The following is a 23625-nucleotide window of genomic DNA, read 5'->3' as shown; positions in this document are numbered from 1 at the left end:
TAATCAAGCTGTTTTTTTCCGTTTTGTGCAAAAAACAAACAAACAAACAAACAAACAAAAGGAACGGCCCGTTTTTTTAAATTGTTTTTTATTTATTTATTTTTATTTTGTTTGTTTTCACACAAAAAATGTAAATTCTACTTCATATTTCATTTTGTTCGTGGGCGGGGCTTGGAAGCCTGTCAGTGCTGTGCCCTTCATAATAAAAGTCTCACTGGCAGGCATGGAAAACCGGACTTTAAGCGCATTGCCTGCATTTATTCTAAATCAACACAAGTGGTATACACAGTATACACAGTACACACACAGACACACATATAAATATACATATCACCGAATCAGCCCTGACCTATACTGATGTTGTAATCACTTTTGCGATCATTTAAATACCAAATAAATTGGCACATCCTGTCAAAAACAACTATAAAAAACTAAAAACAAACTATAAATATCGGACTACGATGATTGGGTTAGAATTTTTGCTAAATTGATGTCAGTATGCCAAAGAAAGTATCTGGCGTACCGGTTAATCTTGCTCATTTTCAAAGGTCATCTCTGAAAGAAGTATCAACGCTCATGAATGGCATTGGCTTCGGTACAGTTAGTCACATAGTATTTTATCCACGAATAGAAAATAAAACACATATTGCCTACTATTTGTAAGTTACATACAGTAAGTGGGGGGCTTTGGTTGGCATGTGCAGTATCCATGCTCCGCCAGCAGAGGTCGTACTTCACCAACAACTTTCTAGGATGTTCAAATGGTGCCTCCGTGTTTGGGTTTAAGGACTAAGCTGTTTATTGCATTCATACCAGTTGTGATCAAGTAATGCTGTCAATTTGTAGTCTCTGTATTGTTTTATTGGAAAAAGTGCTGAAAAGTGCTGTATAAATAAAATTTGATTTGATTTGAATTGAAAATATAACATTTTAGTCGACTGTTTTATTGCAGTGTTGGCAGTTAAAAGAGGCTAGATTGTTAGCTATACATCCGATCACCTCGGCCAGTTAATTAATGTATACATATATGTTTGGTTAACATTTTTTACCACATGCATTTCAACTTAGATACGTCATCCGATGAAAACCACTCTACGATTCAATAGTGGAACAAATCAGAGCAGGGTCTTACATCGCTGTTCAATAGGCTAGTTGGTCATTTCAAATAAATAAATAATCTGCAGAAAAAAGGGAGAATCACACTTTTTTATAAAAAATAATTCAACGGGTGCTTTTCCAGTAATACCCAAATTCAAATCCCCCATCAAAATGATCTCCTTTTTATTTGCATGGTGTGTTTGATTTTTACTATTTTTATTATTTTTACCTTTGAACTCTTGCATCATGATTATTCATTTGAGTAAAACCAAAAAAGTCTTGGTTAAGAGGCTATTTCTTAGTGAAAAAAAAAAGAATTGTTCAACTCAGGAATCAAAGACAGGATAAAATGTTTTATGTCAGACCTTTATTGTTGGATATGTAGACATCTTTCTGATCTTTTCAGACAAGCAGCTACAGCAACCATGTATTTTCCCATGAAGCTTCATAGATTTATGATTTCTATTTGTAAACATCATTGAAAAATTCATTACACCCTTTGCAATAAGTTTGTTTAATCTCAGTGTATTAGTTTGTCACATTTAAAATGTGAAGAGATCTAAAGATATGTGATTTATTGTGGTGATTTGCAGAAGAAAGCAGTTTGAAACACACAACCCTGAAGAAGAACAAAAAGAAAGTGATGAATGAAACTGTCTGTGGAGTGTTTGAGTTGTTTATCACAATAAACAGAGTCTAGTTTGATGCAGAATAACAAAGATCTGTCTGACCTATGAACATCTTCATAAAAACATGTCAAACCTGAAGATTTAAACTCAAGTAAATGTAATCTTACAGTGCTTCTTTCATCTTTAATGCTAATTTTTAAGCAAAGCATGTGACAATTTGCATAAAACCCCATTTCCCTTTTTTCTTTTAGTGCTTCTGCTGCAGGAAAATATCAGTGAGAGATTTGTTTTCACACTATGGGAGCTCTCTTCTTGTTGCCCACAAACATGTGCCAGTCCTTCCAGTGGAGTGCAGGTTTCGGGGCTATACATTGTCCTTCTGAAGTGCAGGTTTGGCCAGAAGGGCAGCAGTGCAGCATGTCGCTGCAGCACACCGCCTGTGGAGAGGACAGAGACAAACAGAAACAGGCATTTAGCACTGTGTGGGTCATGTGTTGTATTTTTTTTTAGTAGTAATGCACAAATATGTATGCAGCATGCTGCAGCTAGCTGAGGTGGAGTTATTTATAGTTACTATATGTGGTGATTATTCAAAGAACAGCATGTGACAATTTACAGATGGTTACAAACTCTAAATGAAAGCATACTGCATGCACGAACTGAGCACAGCTATTGAAAGAAAGTGCATCAGATCATTTCTACTTTGAAGTTAAAATACTGCTTTGGAGGTTATTCCTGGACATACGTCGGGTAACGGACAGCAGCCCCATGTGGTGGCTGACATCCTGCAGCAGGTCTGTCCATCCTCACAGCTTGTCTTGTCGTCACACTTGACATCTTTTTGCTCCAAGGGAGGCAGCTGCGGCAGATCTCTGCGAGGCTGAGGCAAAAACACCGGGATGAGCGGTAACGTCTCCAGCTGCAGCATGATGACCTTCTGACAGGAGTTGAAGGCAGCGTTACAGGTGTAACCCTGAGGACAGCAGTGCATCTTATCTGGACAGCACACGGCCTGCAGACACAGCAAGCACCAGATCAGGAGAACTGATTGCACATCTTATTTTCACATGACATTGAAATAAAATATTAAAGCTCACATGCTCCAGAGGGCAGCAGCCCCAATCACCCGAGGACAGCTGGCAGCATGTGGTGTGATCTGGACACTGAGTCTGACCGTCACACATTACAGAGCTGGGATTTGCTGGGGTGCTGGTGATGGCAGGAAGCTTAGTGTACCACGGGATCACTACTTCTCCTTTGATGCATGCAGTTTGGTTCTTGTCACACTGGTAACCATTAGGACAGCAGTTGACTCCGTTGGAGCAGCACACAGCCTGAAGAGAAGTGAGAGCAGAAGTCTTACTTTCACATCATGAATTGTGGTCTCCAGTTTTCCTTTCAAAACAAAGCACCTGACCAAAGTAGAGTTTCCAACCAAAGTATCATGAACATAAAGTCCATGAACCACTTCTTGAGGAACTACAAATATCACTTTTGTTCTCAGGATCTGCGACAGCTACACAAATTAATCTGCAAACTCAGACAAAAACAGACGCACTGGTTAGCAGATGAAAGTTTATTTTTGGGGGATGGTGGCTTTCACAAGATTTTGTGATCACTCAACCAATCCTGTATTTTTGGGAAGTTTGAGCTCTGAAGTGGGGATTTTTTTGAGAAGTAACTGTAGCCACGCCTTACAGCAGACAGTATGATGTTATCACGATTACAGTTACATGATGGCTGTAACCAGGGGTTTTATCCTGTAGCGGTATCAACAAAATAGTTTCAAGAGAAAGCATGAAAAACAAAAAGTAAGTATAAAAGATATAAATAACAAATAAGGAAAAACAAGGCTGCCAATTGCTCTTTGTGCTGTTGTGCACTTTACGAAAGTTTGTGGTGAAGCTGGGGTGACTAAGGAGTGTGCTCACGCAGGACAATGTGGGGCGTTACCACAATGCTGAACCATTTTAAATAGTGTCCTTCTAGCCCTGAAAAATTAATATTTCTATTGAGACCGAGCTTATAATTATATGAATAATAACGATTTGATTTGGTTGCACATTTTTTGCCCTTTTAATTTATTTTTTTCTAATCCAAAAGACAAGGAAATGCATTTGTAACGGGAAAATAATCCTCATAAAAACTGTTAAAAAAATCTACTTGTAAAATAAAAAAAAGGAACCAGAACTTTCTCAGAGCTTGTCAAATATTGTGCCTGTAAACATTTAGAAATTTAGCTTGTTTGACGTTCAGTGTATGCTCTCAGCCCTTGAAAGTCGGCTAAGGTCGGGATAAGCTGCCTCCTGAAATACGCACCACCACTGACTTTGGGCTTTTTAAATCCAGGCTTAAAACCATAAACTGTATAAAACATGTACAAAGCATCTACGACGTTACCCGTTTATTCCTGAAACCGTGAAATGAAGTCAATCCGCGGACGCAGCCACTTTCGCTATGACGCCGGCGGTTAGCTTTTCTTCGAGCAGCTACAGGGCGGCCAGCGGTCACGTGACCTGAGCTGTGCCTCTGATTGGACAATCAAACGATCATAATAACTTCTAAACCGCGGAGATAGAAAAAAATCCCTCACGTGCAGCGTGTGCCGATAGTGAAATCAGTGTTTTGGGCCCAAGCTGTTTTTGAACCAGGCTGTAAATATGTTTTTTAATGTCGTAAAAGTCGGTTTTTATTGCTGGATGTGTGTGTGACTTCCGGTCTTTCTGCAGTCTGCCTCAAGCGGATTCTCGACGAACCGCGACTTTTAGCACTTCCGCATTAGCTTCATTTTTACTTTCTGGTTGTTGCCCCTTGCTTAAAAAACCTATTTATTCATACTGGATTTTAACATAGAGTATTATTTTTTTTCATTTTTATTTTATTGAACTGTATCGAAATTGAATTGTGTCCTGATTTTAATGGAAAGCACTTTAGTCACCTTGTGTGTGTAGAGGGCTCTACAAATTAAAGTTAATTGATTGATTGAGTTTTACATCATGTGTCATGACGTGTGTCACTTCACATCATACTCACTTCTATGCGCAAAGTGGAAAAATACTGGATCAAGTTCCCAAAATACTGTGAATCACCCTGCACTGGTTTTGATCTTAAAAAAGCAAGTTCCCAGCTCTTTTTTCTCTGAGGAGCTTCATGTTTTTCCACCAAAATCTGCATTGTAGCGTCTGAGGCTTTTACCTTTATTTTTCGTGTCGGTGGGCGGAGGTAAGGAGGACGCAGGTGACAGGTTGATGAACTCTTTACACCACATGTATGTTTATATTGATTGACAGCGGACATGGGTAGTGGTGATAGCCCTTTTTTAGCTACTGGATGAAAATCATGCTTTCAGAAAGGAGACTGTTGCACTTTGGAGAGCAAGAGCTGATCAAATGCGGGACATCGTCTCAACTTGTGGGATGTGGGAAAAGTGATGAAAATGCTGAAACCAAACACTGAGCTTTCAGTGATGATTAACATTCTGTGCAGTAAAGAAGAAGTACACACTCACCTGTGGCAGCGGGCAGCAGCCCCACTTCCGAAACAACTTCATGAAGCAGCAGGTGGTGGACTCAGGGCAGGAGGTTTGAGGGTCACACTGAACCACTCCTCCATCCTCTCCTTCATCTGTCTTCACCTTCTTCTCATCCTCAGCTGTCGTTTGCTGCACAGTTGTCCCCACTGTGATCTGGGATGCAATCTTCATTGTAGTGGATGTCATAGTCGTTAATGTAGGAGTCTTTGGCTGCATGGGGGTGGAGCTTGAGCCTTTTACACAGGATTGGGTGGTGAGGTCACAGGTGGTGTCAGCGGGGCAGCAGTGCTCGTGGTCGTTACAGCACACCGCCTTCGACACAGAAGAGATTCATCACTCACATTGTTTCTGGTGTATGAGGAAAGAAGTTCTGGCAGAAATAAAAGAAAGAGAGAATCTGTCGTGATCTGATTCTACCTGAGGATACGGACAGCAGGCCCAGTCTCCTTCTTTGTTCTTGCAGCAGGTGGTTCCATCAGGACATGCATGAGTGGAGTCACATGCAACATCCTGCATCAGAACACCCGGCCAGGGGATGGTGGGTAGCTTTTTCAGCAGGGGCACGGAGCACGTCTCATCATCGCAGGTCTTAGCAGCCAGGTTACACTTCTTATCTTTAGGGCAGCAGTGAACTAAATCTGCACAACAAACAGCCTGAAAAGACACGGCCAGTTAATGATTGTGCATTTCTCACACATTTACTTTCAAAGTTAGCGATGTGGTCTCAATAATAACACTGTACCTCAGGTAGTGGACAGCAAGCCCAGCCTCCCGTTTTGTTTTTACAGCATGTAGTCCCATCAGGACAGGCTGCTGTGCCGTTGCATTGTACATTGTTCCCTGGAGACAAAAAAACAGCAGTTACACTTTGTTGTCACATTGAGACAAAGATACTAAGACAGGTTGAGTGATGAAAACATGTCAGTTAAAGATGGAGAAGCACATTAATTTATCCCGTTATGCCTCTAAAGAATTTGAGAATAAGCTTTACATCAGGGGTAGGAAACCTTTTCCATGACTGGTGCCACTTTAAAACACACTCATGCCCAAAGTGCTGATACTTGTTTCTTTCATTAAATCATCAGATGTCGATAGGAAAGTCTCCTTTGTGTATTCCCTGTCAGTGAATGGTTTTCCGTGCTTGGCTATGCAATGAGAAAAAGTATAACTTGGACTCTGGTTTTTAACAGTATGTGTTGCTCTGTTTAGCAAACTTTGCTAACGCTGTTTAGTGTTTGGTCCCCAACAAAGTTGCACAGTTGATGTCCTAGATACCATACTATGTTGGAAAGAACAACTGGAACTTGGTTTGTTTGCCTTGATAAAACCAAGAAATGGATGTGATTACAAGCTAGCAGACCGACCTCCCAAGAGAATTGCAGTGATGCACTTGCAAGTCACATTCTAGCACTTGTAACGCCATGATTTGAATATATTATTCAACATTATTTGCTAAATTTTGACTTAGCAACATTCATAATGTGTTCATTTACTTGGGAAGTGTTAAAAAGAAGACAATACAATAGTTTTGTCTTTATTTATTTATTCATTTTGTCCTCTGCCTCCCTGTAATTATTCTCTGCGTGCCAACATAAATAGCCTCACGTGCCAGCTATGGCACCTATGCCCGAGGTTGTCTACCCCTGCTTTAAATAATAATGTAATTCTTGTAGCTCCATAAAAGACATGTTTTCACACTGGGGTCATCATTTTGTCTCACCCCAGTCTGTGAAACTAATGAAAAGGGAAGCAAATGCTTTTTCGACCACTCCTTCTGTAGAAATAAATTAGTTTACCAAAGTTTATTAAAGGCATGGGTCACTGTTCCCAAAACATCTTATCTGTCATATTATGAAATAAATAGCTTAAAATCTATGTATAAACAAAAACAACAAAATGATACCTGCAATTAAACCAACCTGCTCTTTGGTTATTAGCACCAACTGTTAAAAACGTATCCTCAATCACTAATTAGGGGCGAGGCTGATTTGGCCAACAGGTGGGTGTGATGTTACTGTTTTCTTAGTTTACACTGACAGTTAAAACAGGTCTGATCAGTCTTGTGGTTCTTTGAAAGAAAAAAATGCAAACCAGGCGAAGCATGCACCATGCTCACCGATCTGCCAACCATAACATCGACTGCATGAAGGGAAGCCGTGTTTACATCTTTTTGAACCCTGACAGACCTGCAGACAGTCTATCTTATCACAGCAGGAAGTTCTGGAGATTAAAAATCAACTAAGCCACTCTGCCCTCACCGACTGCTCGGAAAGTACCTGTTTCAGGTTACTCAGAAAACTGGATTTAAGAATGAAAACAAGTGCTGTGAACATCTGGGCTGTGGTGAAACATTTGCTCTGATGTTTTTGCCTTATACCTGTGTGTTCATGTTTTGTTCACACTTTGAAGCACAGAAAGTGTCAAACCTGCAGGTGTCAGAGGGACAGTGAAGAGCGACAGTTCATTCTCTGTAGGAGGAACTGTGTTCTCTGTGGTGACTTCAGGGGCTTTTTCTGCCGTATGGTGAAGCGCCTTTGCTGTTACGCGTTCACCCTCTGAAAGTGGAAACACACACACACAAACACACACAGGTCATGCCTCAGGAGCACAATTTTAAACAGTGATTAATCAGAAAGAGGAAGTAAGAGCAAAAAAAAACAAACCACCATATCATCTGACCTTTCTGGTTCTCCCACTCTGCTCTGACTCTGGCTGGGAACTTGGCCCACATCGGTGTCACTTTATTGGTTGAAAGCGAAACACATTTGAAGTTTTGGATGTCACATGTGTTCCCCTCTGGACAGCAGTGTACCTTATCAGCGCAGCACACAGCCTGCCCAGACGACAATGAAACAGAGTTTACTCGTTAAGACGCCATAAAGGCTCGATAAGTGGACACAGAGCCAGGACATGCAAACCCATCATTTGAATTCCTCTTCATTCATTCTCCACATGAGTAACAGTGGTGTTTGAAGATGTCACCTTTAAAACAAAGAGCGGCTGTGATGTACCTTTGGAAGGAGACAGCACCCCCATACGCCCTCTGAGGTTTCGCAGCACGTCGTCCCATCAGGGCACTCCTGCTTTCCATCACCACACAAAACTGTAGTCACGAGATCTGCGACAACATCAAAGAGGAAGTCATATTTTTTGAAAAAGGTCTCGCGTTAAGGACACACCTTGTTAGGGTGAGATCAAGCGCAGCATCTTTTAAAGACAGATGATTTAAATCTCCTGTGAGGGGATTTTAACAACCAGAAGTTCCTCAGCAAAGCTTTTAATTTCTTCACAAAGAACAGACAGAAGTATGAAACCATGAATCACAAATACAATTAAAAAAAAGACATTTGAAAGTTTCCACTCCATGTTTTAAAGAACTGAGAGTGAAAGTAAACCCAAAGTTTTATGGAAGTTAAATATGCTGCTTCTACGATATTCAATTGGATTCTTAAAGTTAGTTTTTAGGCTGTCCTAAAATCTCAAGTTGACCAAATCTGATGGAAAAAAAAATGTTTTTCCTGCCTTGTCTCAAAATTTTATTATTTCTGAAGCTTAGCTTAGCTTAGTAAAAATAACCACAGACTCTATTGATACTGTTGTATGAGTTTGTGGACCTCCCAGATAACTATAAGAGGACATTTTTTTACTGTTGAAGATATATTGAACTATCCTGTGCACAGATATTGAAAAGTTGAGGCCCAAGGATGGAGCCTTGGGGAACTCCATGCCAACTGTTTTGTCTGTTTGTTAGCATACTACGCTGCAAAAACATGAAATCTTAGCAATTTTCAGGAAATGTTTGAAATGGGATAAGGAAGAAGTGATTAAATTCCGGAGGTGATCTGGATCACCATCTGGATCCAGGACTTTTCATTGTGAGATAGGGCCGTTTTCACCATATGTGTATATAACTCCACCATAAATGGTCGGATTGCTTTGCAAAACAATATGAGACAAGGTCACCATAATTTCTGACAGATGTAAAAGTACGATCCAGATCCTGGCAATATTCTGGATACTAAGATCCAGAATATGAAATATTGGGGTCATCATAATTTTTAACACTGTCTGGAAACAAATTATCATACAAACCTGAAACTAAGACCAAATTGTAGCAGACAGTCTGCTGAAAGGGAGTATAACATTAAAGTAGGACCAAAGTGTTGGTGACAATCACAATATGCTTGGTGAAGGTCAGCACTCTCTGAGTGCTTTTCCAGTTATACTTGATATGAGCCACATTCAACTCATTTGTCCAGAAAAATGTCTTATTTCAAGTTTTTAAAGACAAAAATGAGGTCTGAATTGCTTGCAACAAGTTTAAAAACATCTGCCAATGAAAAAAAATAAAAGTTACTTGTTTTGAGACATTATTCTAGTTTTGGTCAAATTTTCTAGTAAATTTTTCTTGTTCCATTGGTAGATTTTTTTTGCTTGTTACAAGCAATTCAGACCTCATTTTTTTCCTCAAACAACTTGAAACAAGACATTTTTCTGGACTGTTAAGTCCAATGTGGCTCGAAACAAGTATAATACGACAAATTTTTACTTAGAATAAGACAAAAACACTTGATAAGAGTGTGACCTTTAGTTTTTTGCAGTGTAGTAGTTAATTTTACATTTACAGAAATCAGCTTGAGGCTGAAAGATCTACAAAGTGTTTCCACTATCTTGTAATGTGATGTGGTTTTAAGTGAAAGAGTTTCACCTGTCTTGATGCAGGAGCGGCTGTCTAAACTACACTGGTGGCCCTCTGGACAGCAGTGTTTCCCATCAATGCAGGCTACACCCTGCAAGGAGTCAGGTAAGCAGTCAGAACATGCACTTTAATAAATGCATTTCCTTTTACAACACATTTAATCAACAGGACTTGACTCTTTTACTTCAGATGTATTGATCAAAGGGAATACAGAGAGTCTGATTACCTGAGCTAAGGGACAGCAGCCATACTTTGTCAAAGCCCTCAGACAGGAAAACTCAGCTGGGCATCGTGACTGATCAGGACAGATGTTATCGTCTTCTTCCCCGCTGTATGACTTAATCATCCTGAATGACTTACAGGAAAAAAAGGACTTATGTCACATTTGTTAAATCTTATTGTGTGTTTTATATCTAAGAGTATTTTCATTCTTACTTTGGACAGATTGGGTCGACTGGCAGAAACTCTTTCCACCCATGGGATCGACACAGTACTGTTCACACATCTAGATGTTGCTACATCACAGATTGTTTCTGCAGGACAGCAATGCTCGTGATCGCCACAGCATTCAGCCTGAGGAGGAGAGGAGTAGTGTGAACGCTTTGACTACCAAAGTTTAAAAACCTGATATCAAACTTGCCAAATGAGACATTGGCTTTTATCTAGCTCATAAAGCAGTAAAACACCTCTGAGCATGAATAGAAGTAGTGTGCAGCCTTTCGTAGTTTTGTCTCAGGTATCTCACGCACACATTTTACTAAACAATGGACAAGAGAGGAAGTATTCTGCTGAACAGAAGTGCTATCACTTTGTTGTAGTTTATCTTGTTGTGTTACGCTAATTGTGCTCCTATAGTGTAGACCAGCTGTAGTATGAAAAGTGAGTCACTTTTACATAGTGTTATAAAATTACAGTGACGTACTCAAATAAAAGTTTCCTGGACAATATTACACCTAACATGAGGTGTTCTTCAGCTTACGGTCAAGACTTAATAATTGCTTCCAAATATGATATTAATTTACAGTTAATCAAGTGAATTAAAAGCAAGCTAAAACTGTGTTAGCTTTTAGTGCAGCTCAGCTAAGCCAAGTGAAATACATTTAACAGTTTAGGTTCCTTTATCTATTGACCATAAATCAGCTCCAGCTGATTAATTAACTATTATTTAAAGTGATAAACAAAAAATTCAACATGTTCTGCAAAAATTCCTAAAAGGGAAATGTTAAAAGGGAAGTTATTATGCTAATTAGAAATACACAGAATGTCTCAGTTTAGGAAGCTGAAGGGATGGTGTAGAGTTAAATATGGAGTACAGGCAGGGTCTGACTTATCTACCACACTGCTTTGGCTGTGTTCATGAATTATAATGCAATAAAAACAGTTGCACAACAATGTCTACCTGCTCAAAGGGGCAGCATTCATAGCCATTTACTGGGTCATTGCAGCAAGTTTGACCTTCTTTACATCTCCCTCCATCTGGACACACATCTGCACTGACCAGGGCCAGGAGGGCACAGGAGACCACAACCCACCTCTGCATCTGCAGACACCACACACACACACACACACACACACACACACACACACACACACACACACACACACACACACATAAAGTAATTAATAACAGAAGTGAAAGTGGTATTTTATGACAATGTGCATTAAAATCCTAAAGAAACTTTTTTTTTTTTTTTTTTTTTTTTTTACATTTTAAGGACTAGGAATTACTCCCTTTCCCTTTCTGTTGAGTTTAAACCAGGTTTTATACACAATAATTCATTTATGTCAATATACAAAATTCCTAAAAATATTTCAGAAACCACACTTTGACTTTATCTAACACTGAGGTTTTCTATTTCTAGAGTATTTTCTTTTGCAACTAGCCTAAAACAGTGATTAACAGTCAAAAAGAGTCATTAAACAAAACTACTTTCGATTTCATTTTTGCACCACACCTCTCCTGCGACAGACTGGGACATAAAAACGTGTTTCTTTTGTTAGTTAAGCATTAAACCAAAAGTCTTGTTACCAAACCAATGACTTTCACTGTGCTCTTACCTTGGTAGAAGACTGAAGCGCTGTTGTGAGGAGTCAGCTGTGACAAGTGTTTCACTTTTGTGTATCACTAATCATCATAATTTGTTTGATCCTGAGACACGCCCACAAAGAGAGACAGAGAGACACGCAGAGAGATTCCCCTTACTAACTGCTGTAGCGCCTCTTATGGGTATAAAATAAGAGTTTGACAACCCTCACCTTCACTGTTTTCATTATGACTTACGTTAACTTCACGCATGACCCCTACTGTATCTGCGTCAGTTCAGCTTTAAACTAAACCTCCACGTTTTCAAAGTTATTTCATCCGGGTCCCTCAGATTAAAGAATTTTCACTCTTTTATCGATAAAGATAATTAAAGTTGCTCCTTTATACATGATATACTTGTTTACATGCGACAGCTGCGTGTCCAACAGGCGGCGTCAGAGCAAATCCAACGGTTGATGCAGGGGGCGGGGCCTAAACAAGGCCGCAGATCCAGCGCTGATCTCTAAAGCATCTGACGCAGCCTTACTCAAGAGCTGCAGCGCTACGTAGCACTATGTAGATCAGTGACACTTCTATGCGGTCGTGTATGGGAACATTCTGTGACCTGTAAACAGCTTGCTGCGGTCCTAAAAGATGTTCACAGGTCGCACACTTTGGGCATTAGCTGTAGCCCTTAAATGCAAACGTTGATTTACCTGAAATGGCCGAAGACGCCTCGATTTCTCAACAACACTGGCAGCTTAAGTAGAGGTGAGTAACGTCAGACTGATTTCTAGGAAAACGCAATAACGGCTGAAAATGCTAACTAGTTAGCTTCCCCTAGCGTTACATTATGAAAGATGCTAACAGTGGAGATAGCCGTGTTATATTTGTTTGTCACGTTTAGCTTCGAGTAAATAAATAATTTTGAAGCTGTCATTTTTTCAAAAGTGAATTAAGTGTTTAAGGAATTGTTGTGTATTTAACCAAACATTAGAAAGCAGATAGTGGAGGGATAAAGGACAGAATGTGCCTGAGCCACATGTCCTGATAATTCTGCTGACAAGGATTTTAGAAAGCACGGTTATGTTGTATTAAATAAAAAGTTATAATATATAAAAAATATATATTAAAACCTTTTTTTTTATCAGGGTGTGTTAAATGTAATGGCTTGATGGAGCTCCTGCAGCATTGTGTAATAGAGGTGAAGTTGTCAGAAAGAGGCCCACACATGTCTTCATGAAACATTGGTAGCAGAGAAACTCTTGTAATGAAATGACCTAACCCTATACAAAACCTGAGGGCTTTACATGTCATATTTAAGTGTAATTAAACCTACTAATAGAACAGACAGAGTACGCACATGTTAGCTGCAGGGCTGGAAAACAAGAAAGATTACTATGATGTGTTGAACTGTACACATTTCATCAGATCATGGCTTCTAGAAAAGGACTTTAAGGAATTCATTTGTGATTCATGTCTGTCTATCCGCTGTTTGTCACTTTTGCCAGTTGGGAGTGGATCTGTCCAGCTTTCATGTTTGTTACACATGCACATTGTAGATAAGCTATCACAGTGTTTCAACGACCCAATTACAACAGCTCCACCTAGACTTTCTCTGCTCACATCAATGAAACAGAATCTAACTGTGCCCAAACTGTTAGAACTGTAAGGTTACACTCATCCGAAGCTTGAGTGTTGTTGCGTCAACCTGAACAAGCAGCACCTCAGGAGCTGGTGTTATACAAGCATCTCTTTGACATAACAGGACACCAAACCACACTACAGATTGGGTGTTAGGTTTAAACACTCCTCCTGTTGTTTTACATAACAAGGAGGTAAAGGAATCTGGCCACAGGGTTTCCTCGAGGTCATGCAATACCCCTCTGCAGTTTGCTCATGGAGCATTGTCTAAGTAGTATTTGTTTTTCTTCTAACAGGTGTGCAGGATGGGGGAGCGAGCCGTCAGCAGCCCCGTGGCGGCAATCTCACCAGTGCAGCAGATGCTGGCTTCTGGGACTGGTGCCCTCCTCACATCTCTGTTTGGTAAGACTACTACTGAGTTTATTTCCTCTTCAGCAATTAATGAAGTGACTCTGTGTTTCAGGACACTTGTATTAGACAGCATTAGTGTCTGCCTGGTGAACCTAACAAGCTTCATTGTCTGTCAATGTTATTTTTAAGTCTGATGATATGTTTGTTTTCAGTCACACCGCTGGACGTTGTGAAGATCAGGCTGCAGGCTCAGCAAACACCATTCCACCAAGGTAAAGGGAGAAGCTCTTTATCATCTGTTGTTTGGGCTCATAAACCTGCTCTGCCTTTAACACCTGCTCCTGGATCTGTGTGCATTTGAGGCTTCTCTAACTTTGACCTCTGTGTCTTTACGTGTGTCCTGCCTTTTGCTTCGTTTCATAGCTTTAGCCTGTGAAGCAGCTCCGTGGAGCGATGTCATCCGTCCTTCCAAGTGTAAGTATCTGACCTGCTGAAAACTAGGCTGCTGTTCATTCAGCACAGCTGGTTGTGTGCGGGTACAAGCTACATTAACCTGCAGCTTATGCAAATATAAACAAGACAGCGTGTTTGCAAATAGATTCACGTGTGTCTTATCAGTAAAGAGGTCAATGCTTTAGCTTAAATTCTTTTCAAATTTTATCGTGGCTATGCAGCGTTTTGAAGTTTGGAAACTCCATCAAACAAAACAACAATTAAAAAGTCTGCTGTGTACACGTAACTGCTCATAAATCATCTTTATCTTCCTGGAAAACTTCTTCATTCTTTCACCAGGGATCCTGTCCTTTGTAAATGTCATGTTTTTGTTTCCTGTGATGCTTCCTGAAGGTGAACTTTGTTGTGAAATAAAGCTTTTTTTAGAATTCCTGTGGACTTTTGTCAAAAGTGAATCTTGAACCAGCCTTGAACAAACAGGCAGAGTAAGCAGAGACGAGGTCAGGTCCGATGTTATCGCAGCAGTGACTCTGTGGTCATTGCCACAACATGTGTTATTAATCACCTCGGTCCTCTGTCAAGGATCCCACTGACCAGTTTGGACACATGAAATACTCATGTTTAGAGTCATTCATGGCTTCATTTTTAGTCTTTCCGATGAATTTTTGCTTTTTTCAAAAACCCTTTTGACTCTGCTTGTTGTGTCTCTCACAGGGAGGTGTTTCCTGTACTGTAATGGGCTGATGGATCACATCTATGTGTGTCGGAATGGGACCAGTTGCACCAGCTGGTACAAAACACAAACACATTTCAGTGGGACACTTGTAAGTTTAAATAACAGCTGTAACTCAAGTTTTGCTGCAGTGTGTTTTTTTTACACAATAAAAGACTTTTTTCTTGTTTTTTCTTGTTGTTGCTTCAGGATGCATTTGTAAAAATAACTCGACATGAAGGACTACGATCTTTGTGGAGTGGGCTGCCACCAACACTGTGAGTTTTTTAATCAAGAATATGTTAGGATGAGAAAGATTTGTGTGTTTTTGAAGTTGAAAATTTTCCAACATAGACCTGCAGAGCCCTCCTTCAGTGTTTAGTATTGTCCTGACATGTTTATATACATCATGTGTGCAGTGTCATGGCCGTACCTGCCACTGTCATCTACTTCACCTGCTATGACCAGCTGAGGGACTTCCTGAGATACAATCTGGGTTTCCAGGGCAGCCACATCCCTCTGGTGGCTGGAGGTCTGGCCAGATGTAAGTCTGTTAAAGCACATGCAGATATTAGAAGCTCGAAATGTGAATGGTTTTAGGTATCAAATTTGTGTCTGTGTGTGTTGCAGTGGGGGCAGTGACAGTGATCAGCCCTCTGGAGCTGGTCAGGACAAAGATGCAGTCTCGTCGACTGCCTTACAGTGAGCTACAGGCGTGTATCCGCTCTGCTGTGGCCCAGGACGGCCTGCTGTCGCTGTGGAGGGGCTGGGGACCCACCGTGCTCAGAGACGTACCCTTTTCTGGTAAGATAAAACAATACTGAGAAACAGCTGGGGTTGTTCCAGATAAAACCAACCTCTCCAACTGACCAGCAGCAGATTTAACTTATCTTCATACTGACATTTTACTAAACTCAAATTCTGCTCTCTCTGTGTGTTTTGCAGCATTATACTGGTTTAACTATGAGCTGGTGAAGGCCCATCTGTGTGAAAAGTCTCGAGTGACCCAGGCCAACTTCTCAATCAGCTTCACAGCTGGAGCTGTTTCTGGAGCTGTAAGTACTCAGATTTACCACCAAATGAAACTTTTCTCTAAGTTTTTTTTTTTCAGAATGCATCAGACTGTGTCTATCAGCAACTTTTCCTTAGTATTAATGAGTGAACAGGTAGCTCTGATGTCTGTCTGTCTGTAGATATTATTTATGCTTAAACAGAATGAGCTGACTGTTCCTTACTAACTTTCCCAGATAAATGTGTCACAATGACTTCATCACTCTGAAATATTAGATAACGAGGTTTCAGGTCGAGCTCTAAGCAGTGAATGCATCGTCGGGGATTAGTTCACAGAACCAGGCCATTCACTGACCCACATTCACTCTGTGTTGTTTCTTGCACAATAATTGAAGCACAGCCCACCTGATATGACCGCTGCTCCTGGTGCAGGGATTGTTTTTATCAGCGCGAGGTGTGACTGCTTCTTGTACCTGTGTTAAACCCAGTATGATATGACCTCTTTTTGTCTCTTTCAGATTGCTGCAATCCTGACCCTGCCTTTCGACGTGGTGAAGACACGGAGACAGATTCAGCTGGGAGAAATGGATACACTGGGAGGTTGGTACTCAAAGATGATGATACAGACTGTAAGGTAATGTGGTGTTTTCTAAATGCTTTTCTTTTTTTGTAGTTACCTTGAAGAAAACCACGTCCACATGGCACATCATGAAGGAAATATGGGCTGATTTGGGCTACAGGGGACTTTTTGCAGGTACACACTCACTCTTTGCAGTCCTCTGGTGTGTAAATATCCAATGTTGATCAACTCTGGAACAAAAACAGATGATCAAATCAAGATCCAGGTTATTTAACATTGAGTTACTGCTGATAATGTGTTAGCGGCAAAGTCCACATATTTCATATATCCTTTTTTACATGTTGAAGTGAAGATGAAATACTCACTGAGATGCTCTAACCTCAGGTGAACTCATTCGTGTTTCCACAGGTTTCATGCCTCGGGTGATCAAAGTGGCCCCAGCGTGTGCCGTCATGATCAGCACCTATGAGTTTGGAAAGACTTTCTTCCAAAAGATGAATCTTGATCGAGAGTGATCGCCGTCCTGCAGAATGTATGTGCAGGAGCAGGAGATCAATGATATTCAGACATTACGACTTTTTGGAGGAGCACTCCTGAAGAAGAAGCCTGAGGAACTGGCGGGCCTGGACTTGGGATTGTTTGAACCTGAAAAAGAAGGATTTGCCCACATTTCTAAGGAGTACCCAGCAAATCTGCTCTCTTGAAAAGTTCATACAGACTGTGATGAATCATCCTTGAACTTGCAAATCATGCTACAGAAAGTGTAGAAAAACTGAATACTGACTGCGCCCTGAGAGATAGTCAAAGACCACAGACTGGTTTTAGTTACTTGGGTTTTACAGGCATTTTAGGAGGAGAAAGTTTTTCTGTTGCTTCAGGGTAGAAAGTTGTTCTAAAAATTCAGACGCACATCTCTGCACAAATGTTTTGATTCAGCAAAAGACAAAGAACAAAGTGACCCACAGTGCAGGGCTGTGCTGTGGGGTATTTTTGCTTGTTGAACTGCATGAGTCTCAGGAAAAAGTTTTCATTCCTTCTCTTTGCATCACCAGAGACAAAATGCACGGTGACAAGCTCCATTCAAAAGATTACAGACATGCTGCATCATCCTGCATCCTGATAGCAGTAAAGCATGGCATTTTAGACATCCATCTGTCAATAAAGATCAACAAATCTATTCTGTATAAGTGATAGATTCAGTCATTTGTAGCACTTTACATTTGCAAGACAATGTGAAAAGAAATGTACAATTAACTACAGGCAGAACAGTCAGCAGAGTGTGGGCATTTTTTTCTATTGCGTTTAAAATCTGTGGAATACAAAACACAGCTTTCATCACATCAGTCTCGCCTTCATCCGTGTGTGAATTAAGCATGCTGAGCTAGAATTGTAAAAAAAGAACATAAACATTTCATTGTTTTCTGATTACTGAACCCTCTTGAAAGTGATGAAATAGAGGGATAGCATTTCAAATGTTGAAATCTAGCGGTTGAAGGAGTTTCTCAACTACAATAAGCACATCATTAAAGCTGATACAACACTGGATCGTAAAACCATGAAATGTTGCTGCCTTAAGTTGGAACGTGAAAATGTGTTTACTTTTGTAATGAATGAATTTTAAAATGCCATTAAATATGTAAGACAGCTATTTATGCTCTAGGTGTGATTTCTTCCACTACTGATGTAATGAAGCGCCATTTTGTTTTAAACAAAATAAATGTTTACGAAGGGGAAACTACGAGTTTGTGTCTAGACGTTAATTTATGGCACTGTTTAGGAGACTAGCGGCGTCTAGTGGTAAAAAGCGTCCCGATGAAGGATCATCCCGCGGAGTCTCGCGAGAATTGCTTTCATATATAAGCACAGTCCGCCCTTCATCAGGCCTCTTTCAGTCGGATTGGAGACAACATGGTGAGTCTACTGGTTGCAGAGCTTAACATTAGAGACCTTCATCTGTCATTTATCAAGGGCATCGGTCACTATTTTACTGTATTTTTGTCTTCATTAACCTTCAAGTAACTGTTTTGAATAGACGAAAGCGATATTTTTGTACTACGCAGCTATTATTTAATAAAAGTGACACATACCGGCAACTCAGGATCCAAAATGGCAGCTCAACATAGGCCGTTACTTACATTTCTCACGTATTATCTATGTAAATTTCTCAATATTGGGGTTATTTAATTTATATTTGTTACGTTTTATTAGTGAACGAAACATGGAAAAGACATGACGTCTTTAAATGCAGTTATAAGTCTGGCAACCGTGCAACCCCATGGTGCTAAGCTATAAATGCTAACAGCGTGGTCGCTCTGTAAATTACTCCTCAATTAAAGAAATTTGTTGATAGACAGTGAAAATTTACAGATGTAATGCATATTAGATTATATTGTTAGTTTAATTATATCTGGCTCTGTTATGTGAAGAGCAGTTGTGTTTGCACATGGTTAAACTTTGACCACATGCTAATAGTTCCTCTGCCTCCACAGTCTCACCGTAAGTTTTCGGCTCCGCGCCACGGATCTCTGGGCTTCCTGCCCCGCAAGAGGAGCCGTCGTCATCGTGGTAAGGCCAAGAGCTTCCCCAAGGATGACCCCTCAAAGCCCGTACACCTTACTGCCTTTCTGGGGTACAAGGCCGGCATGACACACATTGTCCGTGAGGTCGACAGACCTGGATCAAGTAAGTGTAACCCAGAAAGTTATAAACGGCAACAAATTTATTCATTTAGCAAACATAATGTAACACGTTGTATGGATTTCTGCCTGTGATGAGACTCTCGACGGGCGGACAGAATGGGTTATATCCCCTTGCTGAATGTCGAGCACTGAGCGCAGTCTATCCCATTTATTAGAGTTTGAAAACTTATACAATTAAACCCTGAATTAGTAGAAGCTGATTTTAATCTTGCTTTTTCTTCTGCAGAGGTGAACAAGAAGGAGGTGGTCGAGGCTGTAACCATTGTGGAGACTCCTCCCATGATTGTGGTTGGAGTTGTTGGATACGTCAACACACCCAGAGGCCTCCGTTCCTTTAAGACCATCTTCGCTGAGCATGTCAGTGATGAGTGCAAGCGTCGCTTCTACAAGAACTGGTGAGCCCCCAAATTGATGCTGTTTGATATTTTTGAAGCAGTTAGTTGCCCAGTGGAAATTTAAGATCTGTGTTTTCACTGAGTGAGTCTAACATGACGGTGGCCCCTGTGGCAGCTCCGCTCAGGTGCCTCGTGCCCTGATGAGCTCCGGGCTCCTCTGGCCAGTGGAAAGTGCTTCTTAGAAACTGAGCCATGAGCCAAAATCTTCACCAGCTGTCGAAGCCCCCCTAATCCACCAGGAGGGGAGGGCACGCAGCTATGCACAGAGTTCTTCCGCTGGCCCCTCTGGGGTTATGAAGGGCCTGTGCAAACTTGTTTTCTGTGTCCCGGGTGATCCCAGGTACAAGTCCAAGAAGAAGGCCTTCACCAAATACTGCAAGAAATGGCAGGATGAGGATGGCAAGAAGCAGCTGGAGAAGGACTTCGCTGCCATGAAGAAGTACTGCCAGGTCGTCCGCATCATCGCTCACACACAGGTCAGTATTTCACATTCTGAGCAGGTTTCATTGTGTTCGGTTTGTCAGTGATGAGACCACGGATCTTGCGTCAGGCATGGCGCCCGACTCACATGAGGATACCTTCCATGCTGCCTTCCTTCTGAGACTTTGCAGATTAAATGATTGCGCCAGTTTTCAAAAGGTGTGTGCATATGTCTTTCTGTTCTGACGTGTGTTTTCTTCAATCAATACAGATGCGTCTCCTGCCCCTGAGGCAGAAGAAGTCTCACCTCATGGAGGTGCAGCTGAACGGCGGCTCCATCTCTGATAAGGTGGATTGGGCCCGTGAGAAGCTGGAGCAGGCCGTGCCAATCAACACTGTGTTCACACAGGACGAGATGATCGACGTCATCGGTGTCACTAAGGGTCACGGATACAAGGGTAAGTTGATGGCGATAAAGTTTTGGGGGAATCTAGCAACAAATTGCACTTCATGGGCCAGTTCTGACAAATCTCATCTTTCATCCCTCCAGGTGTCACCAGCCGTTGGCACACAAAGAAGCTCCCACGTAAGACCCATCGTGGTCTGCGTAAGGTGGCCTGTATCGGTGCCTGGCATCCTGCCCGTGTGGCCTTCTCTGTGGCCCGTGCTGGTCAGAAGGGTTATCACCACCGTACTGAGATCAACAAGAAGATCTACAAGATTGGCCAGGGCTACCACACCAAGGACGGCAAGCTGGTGAAGAACAACGCCTCAACTGAGTACGATCTGTCCAACAAGAGCATCAACCCTCTGGTGAGTTTAGATAACTGATCTGTGATTCATGTTCCACGTCTGATCGAGGCAGAAAATGTGACTGTTCATCTTCTTTTTAAAGGGTGGCTTTGTCCACTATGGAGAGGTGACCAATGACTTCATCATGTTGAAGGGCTGTGTTGTGGGGACCAAGAAGAGGGTGCTGACTCTGCGTAAGGTAAGGATATGTGCAGTTTTTGTATATCAGGGAAATGACACTGAAACTTGAACCTTCAGTTCTTCAGTACTAACTTTTTGATCTTCTCTCTTCAGTCTCTGCTGGTGCAGAGCAGCCGTCGTGCCCTGGAGAAGATCGACCTCAAGTTCATCGACACCACCTCCAAGTTTGGTCACGGGCGTTTCCAGACCGTGGAGGAGAAGAAGGCGTTCATGGTAAGATTTTGTGCTCAGAGTTTTGTTTCCTGTCTGTGCTATATCTGGACATGTCACCCTGCACTGTTCGTAACCTGGTTCAGTCTTCAGTGTGAACTCTGGGTTCCATTCCAGTGCCATAGTGAGCTCCAGTGAGGCAGGGGAGCAGTGCCTTTTTGTGCTCGCTCCCTGTTCACTCTCTGGGAACACCGACTCCTCAACTCCCCAACACCAAGTCAGCGAATCATTAGCATCAAACTGATGTAATGTTTTTGTTTCTCCACAGGGACCACTCAAGAAGGACCGCATCACCAAGGAGGAGACTGCTTAAAGTCGCCGTCCACTACAAACATCTCTGCTGCGTTCACTGTCACCATCTTCACTGTCCTGCAGAGTTATTTAATAAAAAAAGAAACAAAGATTGGGCTCATGTCTGTTTTTATAAATGTGAATAAACAAAATTACCAGATAAAGTCCAGCTGTGGCTCAAAATGAATGAAATTTTCTTTTTAGCTGTTGTGAACAGAAAAGCAGACCTGCCTTTACTGTTAGTGTTTCTGGTAATGTGAGCCAGGGGGAAGAAGTCTAGGCTGTTCTTGATTTTGCCAACTACATACTACATGTGAGTGGAGTATGGACTGCAAACTGCCTACAGATTTTGACTAGTATGACTGTTCTGTTGGTTTTGTTTTGTAGTATACTATGCTACAATTCTTTTTTTTTTTGTCCAAATTGTATTATAAATGTATAAAACCATAGGTACATCTTAGCATCTTGGTTATTCTGCTAAGAAATGGCCAGATGGAGCATTGTGTATATATATCAGTCAGTGATGGAGAATATTTATTTTATTAAACAGAGGAAATCAAGTTTTGTATATTTTTTATGTGGTTTTGGTCCTTTCATTATTTTTAATGGTTTGCAGAATATATTTTAAATTTATGTAGAATTACCACAAATTTGGGGAGAGATTTCATGGTCCTAATTTCATGATCAACCAATTTCACGAGACAGTTTTATAACCGCAGTATTCCTCATACTTGATTTGTAATATTACTCAAAAAATTAAATAATTTATTGAAATAAATCTGGAATATGTTAACTTTTTTTTGTACAGTTTGTGGAAAAACTGCTCCTATATATTCCACTTTAAAAAGTAATTAAGTGTTTTCTACCGACATAAATTATGCAGAAACAAACCGTAGTAAGATGGTCTCTTTTTTTGACATCACTTCACTTCTGTCTCATGGACCATCCAGCATAAGTGTTGTTTTCCGTTACCTGTAATACCAACTTACTCCACTAGGTGGCTGTAATTGTTCTAAACCTCAGTTTCAACTGCAATAAACAGAAAAAGGAGACAAACAGCGTTAATGTTGTGCATTGTATGAAACAGTTTGCCTGGTAGACTAGTCTGATACATTCTGAGGTATTTTCCCTGATTAGTGGGACACTCTTTTTCACATACTACAGACTAAATTTCCACCATATCAGTACGCAGTGCTAATATGGTTGGCAAAATCAAAAAGTCTAAGTGTGTCGACTCTTATTTTACAAACTTCTGGGCAACAAGCTGTTCAATGAGCTGAAAACACTTTGAACATGAAACTCAAAATTCTTATTAAACATATCAATGTAAATGAAGTAGGGCTGCAGCTGAACACAGCTTTAAAAAGATGCCTCAGATCTCATGCAGTGCCTCAGCTACAGACTGAGCATGTTAAACTGAGGGTCTGGTCAGTACTGCGGCTGAAAAGGTCGACATCAGCTGTGACGAGCGCAGCCACCTTTGCAGAACTGATGGACAGTGAGAGCTGCGTTTAGCCAACGCTGCATGTTTCAACCTGCTATATGTGTCCTTGAGCTGTTAGCCTTGCATTCGGCTGACATCAGAGCTCCACCAGTCACAGCTCGGTAATTAAGCTCCAACATCATCTATTCTGACTCATCAGTGCCAAAAGTAAAAGCTCCTCTTCAGCAGGTAATGAGGAAGACCCTGAGCGGGCTCTGAGGGGCCCTTACACGTCCCGTGAATGGCCTCCCTGAGACTGCTCTGCATAATATTCAGCACTCCACGCAGAAATGTGGATTTGGAGCAGGAATTTTCAAGGTCCCGTCTTGTTCCTATTAACCTGCAGTGAGGGGAGCTGAAGGACGATTGTTCTCTGCTGAGCTGCATTTCAAGACTCTGACG

The 23625-nt window shown here is 41.1% G+C and overlaps 3 protein-coding genes and 2 non-coding genes across 5 annotated transcripts; 4 read left to right on the top strand and 1 right to left on the bottom strand.

The window, feature by feature from the left end:
- Positions 1–1461: 1461 nt before the first annotated feature.
- On the bottom strand, positions 1462–12401 carry grna (granulin a). The gene is made up of 14 exons (XM_074695864.1): positions 12017–12401; positions 11358–11498; positions 10394–10531; positions 10185–10313; positions 9968–10049; positions 8271–8377; positions 7939–8092; positions 7686–7814; positions 6002–6099; positions 5677–5913; positions 5236–5571; positions 2825–3061; positions 2473–2739; positions 1462–2164 (listed from the first exon to the last, which is right to left on the bottom strand). The coding sequence occupies exons 2-14, from the start codon at positions 11496–11498 to the stop codon at positions 2018–2020; spliced, it is 2202 nt and encodes a 733-aa protein (XP_074551965.1). The 5' UTR covers positions 12017–12401; the 3' UTR covers positions 1462–2017.
- Positions 12402–12561: 160 nt separating this feature from the next.
- On the top strand, positions 12562–18458 carry slc25a39 (solute carrier family 25 member 39). The gene is made up of 12 exons (XM_074697583.1): positions 12562–12752; positions 13922–14027; positions 14189–14248; positions 14400–14450; positions 15144–15253; positions 15352–15419; positions 15561–15685; positions 15772–15945; positions 16087–16196; positions 16671–16752; positions 16826–16906; positions 17141–18458. The coding sequence occupies exons 2-12, from the start codon at positions 13931–13933 to the stop codon at positions 17245–17247; spliced, it is 1065 nt and encodes a 354-aa protein (XP_074553684.1). The 5' UTR covers positions 12562–12752; positions 13922–13930; the 3' UTR covers positions 17248–18458.
- Positions 18459–18539: 81 nt separating this feature from the next.
- rpl3 (ribosomal protein L3) lies at positions 18540–21852 on the top strand. Its single transcript, XM_074697330.1, has 9 exons — positions 18540–18643; positions 19222–19414; positions 19658–19826; positions 20167–20302; positions 20518–20704; positions 20797–21059; positions 21142–21237; positions 21333–21452; positions 21718–21852. Exons 1-9 carry the CDS (start codon positions 18641–18643, stop codon positions 21760–21762), a joined length of 1212 nt encoding a protein of 403 aa, XP_074553431.1. The 5' UTR covers positions 18540–18640; the 3' UTR covers positions 21763–21852.
- On the top strand, positions 20342–20435 carry LOC141810250 (small nucleolar RNA U83B). The gene has a single exon (XR_012600066.1). It is a non-coding gene; the product is annotated as a small nucleolar RNA U83B (small nucleolar RNA).
- LOC141810249 (small nucleolar RNA SNORA54) lies at positions 21511–21643 on the top strand. Its single transcript, XR_012600065.1, has one exon. It is a non-coding gene; the product is annotated as a small nucleolar RNA SNORA54 (small nucleolar RNA).
- Positions 21853–23625: the final 1773 nt, after the last annotated feature.

This window comes from Halichoeres trimaculatus, unplaced genomic scaffold (assembly GCF_033239565.1).
Source record: "Halichoeres trimaculatus isolate MK-OKI-2021-1 unplaced genomic scaffold, fHalTri1.1 fHalTri1_scaffold_20, whole genome shotgun sequence".
Classification (NCBI taxonomy): domain Eukaryota; kingdom Metazoa; phylum Chordata; class Actinopteri; order Labriformes; family Labridae; genus Halichoeres; species Halichoeres trimaculatus.
Note: the sequence above shows the minus strand (reverse complement) of the source record. Positions and strands in the feature narration are given on the sequence as shown.

What these genes read in the sequence shown, in the direction of transcription:
- rpl3 (XM_074697330.1), top strand. An exon ending in GCATCATCGCTCACACACAG is followed by an intron (nt 20,303 to 20,517) that starts GTCAGTATTTCA and finishes CAATCAATACAG; the next exon opens with ATGCGTCTCCTGCCCCTGAG. An exon ending in AGGAGAAGAAGGCGTTCATG is followed by an intron (nt 21,453 to 21,717) that starts GTAAGATTTTGT and finishes GTTTCTCCACAG; the next exon opens with GGACCACTCAAGAAGGACCG.
- grna (XM_074695864.1), bottom strand. Translation starts at nt 11,498, where the DNA reads ATGCAGAGGTGGGTTGTGGTCTCCTGTGCCCTCCTGGCCCTGGTCAGT. An exon ending in GGTGCTGTCTCCTTCCAAAG is followed by an intron (nt 8,093 to 8,270) that starts GTACATCACAGC and finishes TCGTCTGGGCAG; the next exon opens with GCTGTGTGCTGCGCTGATAA. An exon ending in GCTGCTGCCCGCTGCCACAG is followed by an intron (nt 3,062 to 5,235) that starts GTGAGTGTGTAC and finishes ACTTCTCTTCAG; the next exon opens with GCTGTGTGCTGCTCCAACGG.
- slc25a39 (XM_074697583.1), top strand. Translation starts at nt 13,931, where the DNA reads ATGGGGGAGCGAGCCGTCAGCAGCCCCGTGGCGGCAATCTCACCAGTG. An exon ending in GCAAACACCATTCCACCAAG is followed by an intron (nt 14,249 to 14,399) that starts GTAAAGGGAGAA and finishes TTCGTTTCATAG; the next exon opens with CTTTAGCCTGTGAAGCAGCT. An exon ending in CAGAGACGTACCCTTTTCTG is followed by an intron (nt 15,946 to 16,086) that starts GTAAGATAAAAC and finishes TGTGTTTTGCAG; the next exon opens with CATTATACTGGTTTAACTAT.